The 15,303-nt window shown below is 38.6% G+C and overlaps 1 protein-coding gene across 9 annotated transcripts in view; it reads left to right on the top strand.

The window, feature by feature from the left end:
- The window catches only part of DMD (dystrophin), a 2,070,581-nt gene that overhangs the window by 1,479,428 nt on the left and 575,850 nt on the right, over positions 1-15,303 (top strand). For all 9 annotated transcript variants that reach the window (XM_034649821.1, XM_034649815.1, XM_034649816.1 and 6 more), the window contains one exon: positions 13,859-13,976. In XM_034649821.1, coding sequence (XP_034505712.1) covers positions 13,859-13,976 — 118 coding nt within the window. The remainder of the gene's footprint in view (positions 1-13,858; positions 13,977-15,303) is intronic.

Raw genomic sequence — 15,303 nt, 5'->3', positions numbered from 1 at the left:
TAAAGTTGCCATATTCCTCCGAATCGGCTTCGTTGGAGCCATGTGTTTGCCTGGAACTATGCCACATAAAGCAACCCCCCCCCCCACCGAAGCTGGGCTTTTCTCATGCCGCAGAGCAAGTGTGTGATTCACTGGCACAGTGTGCTCACGTAGACCCATTTTTATAGGATAAGAACTAGTACAGTCCAGGGAATTGCAGAGTATATCTGAGGTTCTCCCCTTAGACTATGTCCCCTCCTTTAAAAGCTGTCACGCTGTAAGTTCCAATTGAGTTATTTCCTACGGGGAAATATATTCTATTGTAATTTTTATGTCCCCCAATAACAGTCTGTTCTTTGTTTACTGAAGAGAGCTTTTATGTCATAAAATGGTTTTTTTTTGACAGAGAAGCAGAATCATTGTTTTTATTATAGAAATTTTCCTCTTACAACAGCAAAAATAAATAGCTCATCCCTTAAGCTCCTGATCGATGTCTAACACCTCCTACCCCCAGCAACACTTCACTGCAAGTGTATTAACACTCCGTGAGAGCAGCTCTATTCACCTACCAAGAAACGATCTTCACAAATGATTTGCAGCTAAGCCAGGGCTTAAACACATAGTACCCAATCAAGGGCAGATTTTTATCTTTTCCCCAGTCATATAATTTCGGAGAAGAAACCAATTAATGCCAGTCTCTGAGAATATGCAAAGTATCTTGTCTCTTTTGCAGCATGACACCCAAGGGTTAAGCTTTTTGTTCGTCATACGTATGTCTAAATGGCACACAGTGCACTGTTTTGATGCAAAGGTATGGTAGAGATTTGCACGCACCTCGTTTCTCCTTTCGAACATTGATGCTCCTGTGCTCCCTCCCTGCTTCCCATGCTCCCTCATTCTCCACTTGCTTGTCAAGCTCCAAGAGATTTCCATACCATGAAGATATTTTTTAGCACAAGCACAGAATTGTTCACGATCTGTCTGTTATTTTGGCTTCGTAGCTCTCAGAATTTGGTGACGTCAGAAGGTCGAGACCCGATCAATCAAATACATTCTACATAACGTATTCCTCAATTGCTGTTCTTACAAAGAGACCAGGACTACCTGTATTTGACTAATTTCTACCTAAGGTATTTGAATGCTGATAAATAGATTTATTACTTTCATCTCCCCCCAGTTTGGTTGATATAAATGTAATTATCCTCATTTTACAGATGAATAAACTGAGCCTGATTCTCTCCCTACATAGGCAACATGAATCGAACAGCTGTGCCAGTTATTTTGATAATTCACGTCTTCACATGCGCCACTTAAAGATAGGAAAAGGATATTTGGGGGCTTGAATTACTCCAACTGACCGTGTACATGAGTTTTAATTGCCTCTAGATAATTGCTCATTTCCCCACTTGACCTGCATGTACAGGTAGCTTCACAGAACAGTATAATATCTCTTACTTTGCCTCAGTTTATTGATGGCTGCCACTAGCAATAAAAACCCAGGTTCTTGTCTCAGCTAAATAAGTGGTATCTTTAAAATGTTTTGAAAACACGAAAAGGCTGAAAGCATTCTTAACATAACTTTTTATTTGCTTTGAACTTTTATTTTTGAAGGGATTAGTAAAGTACTTGTTAAGTAACAGGCTACTTTCCTAGAACCTGAAGAAATTTAAACAGAGGGTCTGGAAAAGGTTTTTCTTGGACTGTTGCAATGTCGTTTTCCAGTCCTCCCTTCAAAAGGACTTTGGATGCAATGGTGCAAGGTTGATATTTCTAAAATGCCACTTTTCTTGTGGCTTTCCTCCATTCTCAAGACTCCACTGCTTCCCACTGCATCCGGCATCACCTGCTTGCTCATTTCTCTGGTAGTCTGAGCCCCCACCTCCCTTCCCAGCTTGATCACAGTCATCATAGCTCTGCTCACTGCACACGCACCCTTCTTCCAAGCACTCTCGTGTATTGGTACCTCCACACATTGGTGCAGGCCCAGTCCTTGCCCTGGAATCGGCCCTCCCGTCACTAGTTCGTTATCAGTCCTGCTCATCCCCCAAATGATCATTCAGGTTCCTGATCCTCTAAGGCACTTCCCATGAGCATGCGCATATGAGAATTGCATTCCTCAGAATCCGTCAGTAGAGTCTGTGGTCTGCAGACCGTGAGGTGTGTCATTTACATACCGTGTTGTCTTATTGGCTAACGGCGTGTGTGAATGTGAATGGGCAGGCCTGAAGGTCGTCCCCCCAAAAGCATTGCAAGTCCCTTGAATTCACTGAGGATGCTCTTTTGTGCCATCCTCTATCATGCACAAAGCACATTTCCTACTGTCACGTATTGTGCATAGAATCCTGCCAATAAATATTTTTTGCCCATTTGATTATTGGTGCTCACTTACCTGTTAACGGGGGCCTTCTTTATCTGCATTTCTACGGCTTTGGACAACATCTTTAGGATGCAAAATCAGGATGTTCTGCACCAGGCAAAATATTACAAACAATGCCCTCAGATAATTCTGTTTCACTACTCATGTCATGTCATTTATCCTCCATTTTATTAATTTGGTTCACTTATAATTCAATTTGCTGTATAGGGCACTGATTAGATAAAAGACAATTTATCTTGACCAATTGAAGTTAGAAGGCTTCCAAAATGGTGTTATTCAAGGTAGAACAAGAAAAGGATAAGGGAAAATTTGAGCAGAAAAAAATCCCCAAATATGGATACTGTAAAATGATTTCATTTTTCCCTTTCCTCTAAAATATGTGAAGGGAGAAAAAAAATGTCACTTATTTCATCGGGTCATAACATCAAAAGTGAATGTGATGTGCATGACAGAAACTGGTCTTAAAACTGCCCCAATTATCCTTTGTCAATATGCAAAATTTACGGAACAATAGGGTTTCAAGCAATGCGAACTATGTAGAATAACAGATCTAATGTTGAGCAGCTAAAAATATCAGCGCCCTTTCTGTCAGCTTAGAAATGTATTTGCAAATCATTATCAACAAATTGTAGCCTAAAATTATTCTTTCTTCTTGACTTTGAAATTATATTTTGAGATCCCCAAATTAGACCACATTATTTACTTACTGGCTCGTGTCACTGAAAGGAGTTTCATTTTTGCGTGTTGAGGGGTTTATGAAATGACAAGTAAATCAGTCCTTTAAGTTTTCTGTGGCAGAATAACTGGGAAATGATCTTCATAATCTCTTTTTTTAACCACAGGAAAGAATTTATTTTTAAAATAACATACTAATAGTTGGACACCTGGGTGGCTCAGTCGGTCAAGTGTCTGCGTCTTGATTTCGGCTCAGGTCATGATCTCAGGGTCCTGAGATGGAGCCCCCAGTCGGGCTCTGCGCTTGGCGGGGAGTCTGCTTGCAATTCTCTCTCCCTCTGCCCCAACCCCTCCTTGCGCAAGCACTTTCTCTCTTTCTCTCTCTCTCTCTCAAATAAATAAATAAATCTTTAAAAGAATAACATACTAATAGATTAGCTTTATAGTACACCATTACAAGAAAGACCTCAAATTTGGGAGGCTTAAGATAAATTTGTTAAGCCCCCCAAAATGCCAACAAATAAGAAAGACATTATTACAAAGAAATAGAGAAATAAATTCCACAGGCTGTCCTATGGGGTTTTTTTTATTATTATGTTCAGTTAGCCAGCATAGAGTACATCATAAGTTTTTGATGTAGTGTTCAATGATTCATTAGTTCCGTGTAACACCCAGCGCTCATCACAACATGTGCCCTCCTTAATACCCATCACCCTGTTACCCCATCCCCCACCCCATCCCCTCTGAAACCCTCAGTTTGCTTCCCGGGGTCCAGAGTCTCTCATTGTTCATCTCCCTTTTTGATTTTTCCCCCTTCAGATTTCCCTCTCTTCTTCTGTTGTCCTCCGTGTCCTATGGGTTTTTGAATCTAATAATAATTTCTGAAGTAGCTATCATGTTTTTCCTATTCCAAGTTAGCCAAATGATCACTAATTTTTATAATATTAATATACACTGCTTGAAACAGGGAGGTATGTTCTAGTAATTTCCACACCTTCCAGTTATAATTCACTTTCTTGTATTACTGTTTCCCCTTACTGTGTCCAGTCATTTAGTCAGCCAACACTTTCACTCATGGTTATCTGTTTACCATATTTCCAGGAAAAGACCAAGAACTAAGGAAGGTGTTCCAACCAGAAAGAATAAGGTACGCAAAGACACGGAGTAACGCAAGTCTTGGCTCCCATAGCTTCAGTTTTTCTAGTCTTCACTGTTACCCAGTTCCTCGTGATAAAATCCAAATACCTCAGATGGATTTTTAAAAACCCAACCGTAAAACAAGATAAATTGCTTTTTATCTAATGAGGGTGCCCCATACAGCAAATTTAATTCTCAGTAAACCAGATGTATAAAGTGGAGGATAAATGACATGATGTGAGTCGTGAAATGTAACTCTGAGGGCTTCCACTCTGCTTGTCTAAACTTATCTCCTATTTTTTTCCAGTGAAATTGTAGGTACCAGCTAGCCCAGCTGAAGCTCTATTTTATTTCTATGTCTTAACTCATGGTTTTCTTTCCTTTATAATGCCCTCCCCATGACCTAGCCAAATCTTCCAAGGTTCAACTACAGCCCCATCCCTTCTGTGAAGTCTTTCCAGAGAATTCCTGCATGTGATAACTCCCCAAACTGATTCCTTTTAGTGGTTGTTTCTGTTTTCACCATTTACTTTGGTACTTTTGCTGGTCTCTTTCTCAGATATACTACTATCAAACTTCTTGTTGCATCCTGGGAGGCCGGGTACTATGAGCAGCAGCAGTGAGCTTGCTATTACCTGTGGATTGTGTCCTTCTAGTGGGAGGCACTGGTAGAGCCGAGGGAGAGAGGAGAGCAAGCCGGGTGTTGGTTAGGTCCCTTTACAGCCGTAGCTCCTATCAAGAGGTTCTCTTCCTGCAGCTATTTCTCAGATTCTATTAACTGTACCCTCCACTTGGCTCTTCCAGCCCTGAGGAAAGCCTCCCCTTCCCGATTTGAATGGGTCATTTGTCTATTGCAGGTACTCTGACTGATTCAGTACTTAGGTAATTAGATAGATAGTTAATTTCCCGTTTTGTATTCCCATATCAAGTTCCTGTCCCATTTAATCTCATCTGTGTGATAATTACATTGTACTCTAGTATGCTATAGTACACTACAGCATACATACTTTGTAACCATATCGTACTATACCCTGTCTTTTACGTGTGTGTGCTCTGGGGCCAAATGTCCTGTGTTACAAGTTCTGACCCTTAACCAGTCTGTGATCCTGGACAAATTGCTTAACTTCTTTGTCTCTCATTTTCCTTCTCTGTAAAATGAAGACTCACCTTTTGTTGAATGGTTCAGTAACTTGCCAAAAATAATAAGCCAAGTAAATGGCAGCCAGAATTCAAACCCAGGCACCCTGACTCCAGAGTCCATTCTTTGTGGGCTGTGATAGACCATTCTGGCGCATAGTAAATGCTTAATAAACAATTATTACTGTTGTTATGAGTATTATTTCCCACTGTATTAGTTCTTTATGAGTCTTCATTTTCTGCTAGGTGATGAGTTCCTTAAAGAAAGAGGCCAAGGTTTATTTGTGTATGTCTGTTAGCCGAGTGTTTGGCCTATAGTTGCAGGTTAATAACTGTTCTTGGAATTAATTATTAGTTGTTTCTCATGTATTTGTCAAGGCCACCCTAGCCTTGGGAACAACTAATACTTAGGTAAAACTGCAAATGGAATTTGAGATCCCCACAGCCATTTTTGTTGCCAGAACCACAGCTTCCCCTTTCAATCCCAAATTCTTAGATGATCCACCCCTTTCTCTGGAGGTTCCTTGCTTTACTTCCGCCCAATCACAATGACTTTGCTTCTCCAGTAACCATTGGTCCTGATAGGGTCCCATCTTAGACGACTGCCAACTGTTTTGTTCTGCTTTCCTGACCGGAAGAGATTTTCCCCCCAAACATGTATCTTTTGGCTTCATGATTGCAACTGAAAGAAATTTAGAGTAAGTTCTCAGGAACTAAATAAGAGGCATTTGATGGACATAATATAATTTGGTTCATATGTGTTTTTCCCATCACCGGTTGACTAGTGCTTCAGACAAGATTCGCAACTTTTATTCTCTACTCACTTCAGGGTCAAGGTCAGGATTGGCCACATAATTTGTGGGGCCCAGTGAAACTTGAAAATGAGGGGCCCCTTGTTCACAAAAATGATAAAGAATTTCAAGATGGGCTACAGAACCACAGAAAACAAAGCATGGGGCCCTTCTGTGTGCAGAGCCCAGTACAGCCACACAGGTGGCACACCCACAAAACTGGCCCTGATGGAGGTCTCTGCCTATCCAATGGAATATTTTTTTTCTTAGCTTTGCTACCTTTCCCAGCCTGAAAACTTGCCAAAAAGTTCCTTTTGCTATGTCTTCCAGGAAGCCTAATGGTTGTTATTTATAAAGGATTTTTGGTGGCTTGCTTTGATAACCTAGTATTCTTGAGCCACATGTGTAGAATAGAACCTCACCATTACCATGTAACACACCTATATCATCCTTTTTTTTCTCTCAAATTAAATTCTAGGCTCATTGAAAATAATGGCCACAGCCTTTTTTTTTTTTTTAAGTAACACTGGGTTTTACTAGAGGTACTTTTAAAATACTAATTTACCAGGGATGCACTGTATGGTGACTAACATAATGTAATAAAAAAAATTTTTTTAAATAAAATACTAATTTACTTGAATCTTAGGAAGGATATTAATAATGTCCAGAAACTGTGAGTTATACATCTAGGTGGTAGTATCATGGCATCGCCATGTTATGTCGATCTGAAGTATTGATGAGAGNCATCGCCATGTTATGTAGATCTGAAGTATTGATGAGAGGTTTAGGATCAAATAAAGGGCAAGAGTGGGTATATTCAATGGGGCTTGAGATGAAATATCCCAAGATGGGATTAAGCAAGAAATTATTTTATTTGAGGAAATATCTTTGTGAAAGGAAGTAGGGAGGAAGTCAAGGGAAGAGGGAGAGCCACTGATCAAAATGAAAGCCTGACCCCACATGAAAGGAGGAGGGAGCATCCCAGTGTGCCGCAGATCTAAGGAAGATGCAGCAGAGCTGTTGGGGAGTCACTGAGCCCAAGGCACCCGGAGGAGCCCTGTGTCTCCCTAACAAGGCTCTGCTGTAGTATCGTTATCACATTCAGTCATTGGTGGGGAGCGGTTGGCAGGAGGCTTGGCTTCTTTTCAGTGCAGCGATGGGTTTCCAAAGGCAGCAGCTGGGGTCCCCAGTCACTTAGGTCGCACTTGTAAAAGGCTTGCATGTCGTCATGGCCACTACAGTGGGTATTAGCAGCGGTGGTATTTAAAGCCTTGTAAGCATAAAACTACCAGAGGGAGACATGGGCAGTGCTTCTTGACGTTAATCTAGGCTTTGATTTTTTGGATTATGGCACCAAAACCACACACAACAAAAGCAAAAGTACACTAGTGGGAATGCATCAAATTTAAAAAAAAAAAACAAACAAACTTATGCACACCGAAAGAAAAGAAGTCAACAGAATGAAAGGAAACCTACAAAATGGGAGAAAATAGTTGCAAACCGTCTATCTGATAGGGGTTAAGATCCAAAATATATAAGGACCTCCTACAACTCCATAGCAAAAAATCCAAATAATCAGATTTAGAAATGGGCAGAAAAACTGAATAAACATTTTTCCAAAGAAGACATCCAAATGACCAGCAGGTACATGAGAAGGTGTTCAGCATCATTAATCATCAGAGAAGTAAAAATCAAAACTACAGTGAAGTAATACCTCACACCTGCTAGAATAGCTTTTTTCAAAAAGATAAGAGATTATAAGTGTCGGTGAGGGTGTGGAGAAAAAGGAACCCTTGTACACTGTTGTTAGGAATGTAAATTGGTATGGCCAATGTAGAAAATAGTATCGAGGTTCCTCAAAAAATTACACATAGAGCTATCATATGGTCCAGCAATCCCACTTTTGGATATATATCCAAAGGAAATGAAATCAGGATCTCAAAGAGATATCTGCACTGCCACGTTCATTGCAGCACTATTCACAATAGCCAAGATGTGGAAATAACTCAAATNCGTGGAAATAACTCAAATGCCCGTCAACAGATGAATCTATAAAGAAAACATGTATATGTATATATACAATGGAATATTATTCAGCTTCAAGAANGAGGGAAATCCTGCCATTTGTGATAACATAGATAAACTTGGAGGGCGTTATACTAAGTGAAATAAGGCAGACACAGAAGGACAAATACTGTATGATCTTACTCATATGTAGAATCTAAAAAAAGTCAAACTCAGAGAAACAGAGTAGAATGGTGGTTGCCAGGGCTGCGAAGTGAGGGAAATGGGACCGTATTGATCAAAGGGTACAAACTTTCAGTTTTAAGATGAATAAGTTCTAGAGATCTAATATACAGTATGGTAACTATAGTTAATAATAATGTACACTTGAAATTTGCCGGAAGGGTAGATCTTAAGTGTTCTTATCACACACACACACACACACACACACACACACACAAGTGACAGTGAGATGTTGACTATATTAACTAGTTTGAGTGTGGTGATTATTTTGTGATGTATACATATATCAAAATATCAAGTTGTATACCTTTATTTTTTAAAGATTTTGTTTATTTATTTTAGAGAGAGAGCTTGTGAGCAGGGGGACGANCACAAGTGACAGTGAGATGTTGACTATATTAACTAGTTTGAGTGTGGTGATTATTTTGTGCCCACAACGCTGAGGTCATGACCTGAGCTGAAACCAAGAGTCAGACACTTAACCTCCTGAGCCACCTAGGCGCCCCAAGTTGTACACCTTTATATACAATTTCTATTTGTCAGACTCACCCAGATAAAGCTAGAAAGTGTTTTAAAAAAAGAGTCTTAGAGGCAATTTAAAAAATACATTTTGTATAATTTAGACAAAGTCGAGATGGGGACCGTATAAGTCCCACTTCATTCTGAAGACCCTCCTTAACCCCTAAATGCGGTTAGCTATCTCTCCTGTGTGCTTCGATAACTCCCTGTGCTTCCCCTATCATAATACTCACCTCAGCTTATTGTGATTGCTTATTTACTGCCTGTCTTAATTAATAGTTTCTTTTCTCCTCGAGAAGAATAATTTTTCCTCCTTCACTTCTTTATCACCTGTGCCTAGGTCAAGGACTGAAAAAAATATTTGCTGAAACCCAAATTGGGGGGCATTCTACAAAATACCTGGCCTTTAAAACAGTCAACAGTATGAAGTTCAAAGAAAGGCAAACAACTATTTCAGATTAAAGGAGACTAAAGAGATATGACAACTAAATGCAATGCATGAGTCTGGACCAGTTAATGAAATGCAGTGAATGGGATAATTGTCATACTATGAACAAAGAATGTGGATTGAATTTATAGAATGAAAGCCATAGTAAATTTCCTGACTTTGAAATTGGGCTGAGGTTATGTAAGAAAATGCCTTTTTCTTAAGAAATAAACACTGAAGTATCAAAAGGTAAAGGGCACAATAGCTGCAGATGATTCACCAGTGGTTCAGAAAAGAATATCTATTATATGTACAGATATACATGCACAGAGAGAATGATAGAATGGGAAGTGATAAAGTGATAAAGATGTGGCAAAATGTTACCAATTGGTGCATCGGGGTGAAGGATATATGGGAGCTCTTGGACCATTCTTGCAATTTTTCTGCAAGTTTTAAATTATATAAAAATAAAATGCTTTCTCAAAAAGTTATTTCTTGAATGAATGGAGGACAAAAGGATAATCACAGTTAGAAGGTGTTTATGAAGAAGTTACCAAAAGAGATGCTGGTAGGACATTCAGAGAAGAAGCCAGTTTAAAATGTAAATGTGAGGGAGTGGAAGAAAATAGGGCTTCAGATGTGGCCAATCTATTTGCAGCCAAATGCAATAAAATAAATGAAGGTGCTCAGGGAGGCAGTTGGAAGCTAGACATATGAGTAGCATCCTCATAGGGAAAACTCCTCCAGTTTCTAGAACAGCTACAATTTAGGGCCTACCTGCCTTAATGATTATTTTTTTCCATCATAAAGTAGTTCAATAAACAATTTCACCTTGTCCATCTTTGATGTTAATTTTTTTAGGGTTGTAAATAAAGGAGTAGAAGGTTTGTATGTTTACATTACGGGTAAGCTTAAGTCATGTTTGCGTCTTGAAAATGGCAGCACCTGAAAATTACCGTGGGCCTTTGTTCTAAATATAACTATGTGAAGACTGTTGATTCTTGTAGAAAATATTAAAAATGTACAGAGTTTGTTGTTAAGGTCTTTTCTTAAACGTAAAAATACTAAATATTCAAGTAAACCATGGAGTTTTCTATTTGAGTATTATTTAGGTAGAATTTTATTTTACGAAATACAATAAAAAAGTGTAATTCTTTCTGAGAGCCTAAAATGACCTACTTAGAGTATGTATAGTTTCATTGTTTAACTCCCTTTTTCATAGGATTGCTATTTATAACCACTTCCTTCAACCCTGGGGGGACTTAGTAGGATTAACGACTTCTGATTCACTTTGTATTTGAAGATTTTCTTTTCTTCCATCTTTGCTCAGCTAGTGGAATCCATGATGAATTCTCATCTCCAAGGGGTAAGCTGTTTTTAGTAAAGCCCAGTAGCTGGCCCATGACTCCTTAGCAATAGCATTGATTCCTTCCTGCTCTCGTATTTGTTTGTTTCAGAACCATAGAATCCACATAGACATGCTCAATTCTCATGCTTCGGTACTGTTAAGCATGTAATGGTTTTAGTTTTGTTCACTGAAGTTATATGTGTAATGAATACCGGGGATCTTATCAGAAAAACAAATAAGCATAAATAGCATTCTACCTGTTTAGCATGACAAATATGGACCACTACAGCTAGAATGAGGACGTTGAACAAAAGAAGAGGACTGGAGATCATTTGAGGATGAGGATTAGAGTAGAGTGTTCTGGAGAGAGAAGCATCTGGTAAGAACACCAGATGGGGGCAAAGAACAGAATTTCATAGACGGGTATTTCGGAGGTGGGTACTTTAATGATTAGATCCAAGGTGTTCTCCCATCCGTGGGTGGCTCAGTGGAATAGAGATGAAGGTCATTCTACTTGAAAAGTTAGGGGGTTATAAAACCAGTTGTCAGGTAAGAGAAATTATAATAGCAAATAGAATATACTCAAAAGAAAACCAAATGAAAAGAAAAAAAGCAATCATTCTTTTCACTTCATGTGTGTGTTCGGTTCATTAGCAAGAAAGTCTTTCAGTCACTGTTTTTATAATATCTTAATGAAAAAATATTTAAATATGCCATATTCAAGTCCTTCCCTTTATTTCTGGAAAGAAAAACAAAGGAGAAAATTCCCAATCTGCTCTACTGAGAAACCACTATTTAATGAGTATATTAGTGTCTGATAAATCCCATAGCAATATATATTATTATTGTACAGTTTCTTTTTAGAAATGAACCTTTGTATGTATTGACCAAAGAGTGGGATAAAGAGTTGTGATTTTGTTTTGAAATTCTTTAGAAATGCATAGTTTTATTATAGCTGTGAATCTCCTTAGGTTTTTAAGGAGGCTGCTTCAAAGGATGTCATTAATAATCTTCTCAGGTGCTTACAAAGCATGTGTCTGTCAGCAGAATTAGAGAATCACCCAACTAGAGAACAGGTTTCACAATACCCTGAGACCTATTTTGTTCATTAGAGAGGAAAATGGCTTGTGTTAAGTCTAAATTGACATGCTTGCTAATTTCAGCAGTAAAAGCTGTTCATTGTGGTCAGGTTTAATTTAGATTAAAGTTGATCAGGTTACTTCTGCAACATACTTCTTAAACGAACTTTGTGATCCTAAAAGAAGGAGAAAAGTAAAGCCAACATTGACAAATATATCCAGAAGAGAGAAGCGAAGAATAGCTTGGTTGTATGAGGGTGAATTAATATTAACTCAAATGAAAATAATGATAAAGATAATCTTTGTGATATAAAAATTTCCAAGTATCAAAAAACACAAATTTGCATTTAAATTACACAAAGCATACCTAATCCATTCGTCCACTGTTATACCCATAATGCCTAGAACAATACGCAGCGCTTGAGATTTACAAAATGGAAGAATGAATTTTTGTACTACTTTGCTACCTCTGTAATGTAGAGTCCCTGGTTAAATTTGAGGGAAATTTTGACTTTATCTGAGGGTTCTGGTTAAGTCGGTTTTTTAAAAATTCTCTTGAATGCATTAAATATTTAAGAGTCAGGAATTCCAAAGTATATTTTAAGTTTGCTGTGTCACAGATGACCAGAGTTTAACATTCTAACCCTGGAAAACATCTTATTTCATAAAATCTATCTACTACTCTATGGTTCCTATTTTAAAATTTGTTCAGTGCTCTCCAACTGACTTATGCCACTTACTTCAATAGCTGTCTTTGGCAATTTGTTCCATATTTCAAACACCCTTTTGTGTAAAGAAACCATAAAAGTTAGAAACCTGAAAATTGGATTTTTCTTCTGAGCAATCATAGCTTATAAATGTGGAAAATTGGTTAAAAGTTAGCCCCTCCAATTTTTCAATACAGAGAGGGGAAAATGCTCAAAATAGATGTGTAATGTTTGGATAAGTTCTTGCCATTATTTTAATACTACCAAAAGCAATTGAGCTGAAATCACAAGGCCTATCTCCCTACCTGTTCACAAAAGAAACACTGCAAGATGTTCAAAAGTTGGCCTTGGGCTAAGACCCAAAAATCTTTAGAAAATCAGCAGTCGTCAAAGAGCATAGTAGATAACTAAGTTTCGGGAACATTACTGTCTACTACATTTCATCCCTTCACATTCACTGACCTCACAAGGTAGTGGAAACAGCATCAGATGTAAAACCATAAAGACTTCTGGCTTAGTTATTTGTCTGGTTATTAGGAGAATGAAAGCAAGAACATGTGTGCAGGGGTTATAAACTAGTAACAAATATTTAGCATGTTTTCCCAAATTGAAATAAAAGGTATTCCCTTTTAGAACAAAAACAAGGGAGAGATCTTATTTTTCCCAAGCTTCTTTGTAAATATTGCTGGGATATGGGCCCTTTAGAGTGGAGAGAGTAAGGGGACAGAGTCACTAGATGGGAGACACAGGAGGGAGGGAGGGATTTCTTAATAATTAACATTGTCATCTATAAATAAATACATAAATAAATATTTCTTGGCTTTATTCTGTTGGTACTTTTATCGAATGCAGTATTAAAGTCATTTGTAATACAGAGTATGAATACTAATACTTTCCTTGGGGAAGGACTGACTTAGCTCATCTGCGTCACCCTCGCATTTTATAGGTGAGGAATCTCAGGTACAAAGAAGTTAAATAAGTTACATCTCTTAAATCACTTCCATGCTTTTCCTGTTTCTAAAATATACATCTGAGTTTTGACACCACACAAAATGAGGTTACAAGTATAAATAGCTATCTTTCTTAAATACATTGTCATAATTCAAATTTGCATTTCTTACTTGTGGTGCTCGTACATTGGTTTAAGTAAACCTGGGTACTCTGAAACAACTGTTTAAGCTATTAAATAGTGAAGCAAATCTATAATCAAGATTTTCATTTGAAATATTTTTGGTATCTAAGAATGAAACACATTTCTTATTGAATTGTTCCCTATAAAGCCTTACACATTAGAGATTTATATCCAGTAACATCTTTTTTTTTAATTTCCAAAAGTGCTTTGGTTGGTTTGAAAATTGCACTTTACTTTGTGTCACATAAAAGGAATGCACAGTGTTAGAGCACCTCAGTATTAAGTTGTATTTTCTTCCTTCAGGCAACACTACAGGATTTGGAACAGAGGCGCCCCCAGTTGGAAGAACTCATTACCGCTGCCCAGAATTTGAAAAACAAGACCAGCAATCAAGAGGCTAGAACAATCATTACTGATCGAAGTAAGTCCTTTAACAAGCTGATGAAACTTAGAGAAAGATATAAGAAAAGTTTCAATAATGACTGAAGTTGATTGACCTCCATTGCGTTCATAAAAATCACGCAAAATCGTTGTAAATGATAACTTTTGTGCTAAGGTTTTCCAGTCCATAATGTTATCTTTCCATAACCGAATGTAATTCCATGGAAGGGAGGAAAGACATTTTTCATCAGTCCAGGCTTCTGTAGATGCAAAGCATGGAGTGGCGGGTGTGGTGAGCATGGTGTGGCAGAACATTTGCTCCTCACTTGTCATCTCTCTGGGCTAGCATCCATGCGGCTGTCAGTCTCTCCCTCAGATTCTTGGTTGTCGGTGCAAGCAGGTGGTTGCTTCCTGGACCATCTTTCATTCCCTTCTGTAGTGGCACTTTCATATCTGGACATCCCCCTGGTACTGTGCCGCCCTCATTGTGTAATAGCAGAAATCAGTGCATCGTTCCTCCTGCCATGCTGGAGTGGGTGGCAATCTTGGGAGGCTTTTGAAGGCCCATCTGCCTGGACATTGCATCTACTCTTTTCGTCTTTACACAGAGTGATTCAGAGTGCCTGTGCATAGGGTCAGGAAGACTAGAAGCAGCAGAAGGGGAAACTACTGTCTTTCTGTTTCCCTCAGAGGCTCGCCTCAGGAATGAGGCCCAGCTCACCTCTGCTCTCTGACTCGCATGCATCTCCCAGGGTTTCCTCCCTTCCCTCTCCCTCCCTCCCCTCCAGGAACACACATCAATACTGACTTTTGGTTTTTTTTTCGTTCCCTGTCATGCCACCTGTCATCCCTTCTCACAACCAGAGGAAATTTTTTCTAGTGCGGGAGTAGGGAAATCCTTCATTTCATCTTTTTTTTTTTTCCTTCCAAATCTTTTGTCTTTTTCTAGGCCTAGGCTTTTGGACCTCAAAAACCAAGAAACCATGTCTTCAATAACTTACAGTGTCTTGCATTAGCACTTGGCTCAGGAAGTGGAAGCAGAATGCTTTGCAGCCAGTATGTTGGGGGAGGGGAAAGAGTAACCAGTATAAAGGGTTAATATATGAAAAACAGTATTGGTCATACCTGTATTTATTAGGTAAATGGTGATAATAGCTACTATTCACTGAGTTCCTCTCAGGCAGCAGATGGTAGGTGTTGTGTTGTGTGTGTGTTTCCGTGTGTGGGTGTGTACAAAATCTTTATAAAATCTTGTCAGGTAAATTTCATAATCCTTCATTTTGTAGATAAGGAAACCGGATTCTGAGAAAGGTTAATCAAATTGCTCAAGTTTACAAAACAAGCAAAGACCAGAGCTTGGAATTTGC

This window comes from Ailuropoda melanoleuca, chromosome X (genome assembly GCF_002007445.2).
Source record: "Ailuropoda melanoleuca isolate Jingjing chromosome X, ASM200744v2, whole genome shotgun sequence".
Classification (NCBI taxonomy): Eukaryota; Metazoa; Chordata; class Mammalia; order Carnivora; family Ursidae; genus Ailuropoda; species Ailuropoda melanoleuca.
This window is presented reverse-complemented; position numbering and strand designations above follow the sequence as displayed.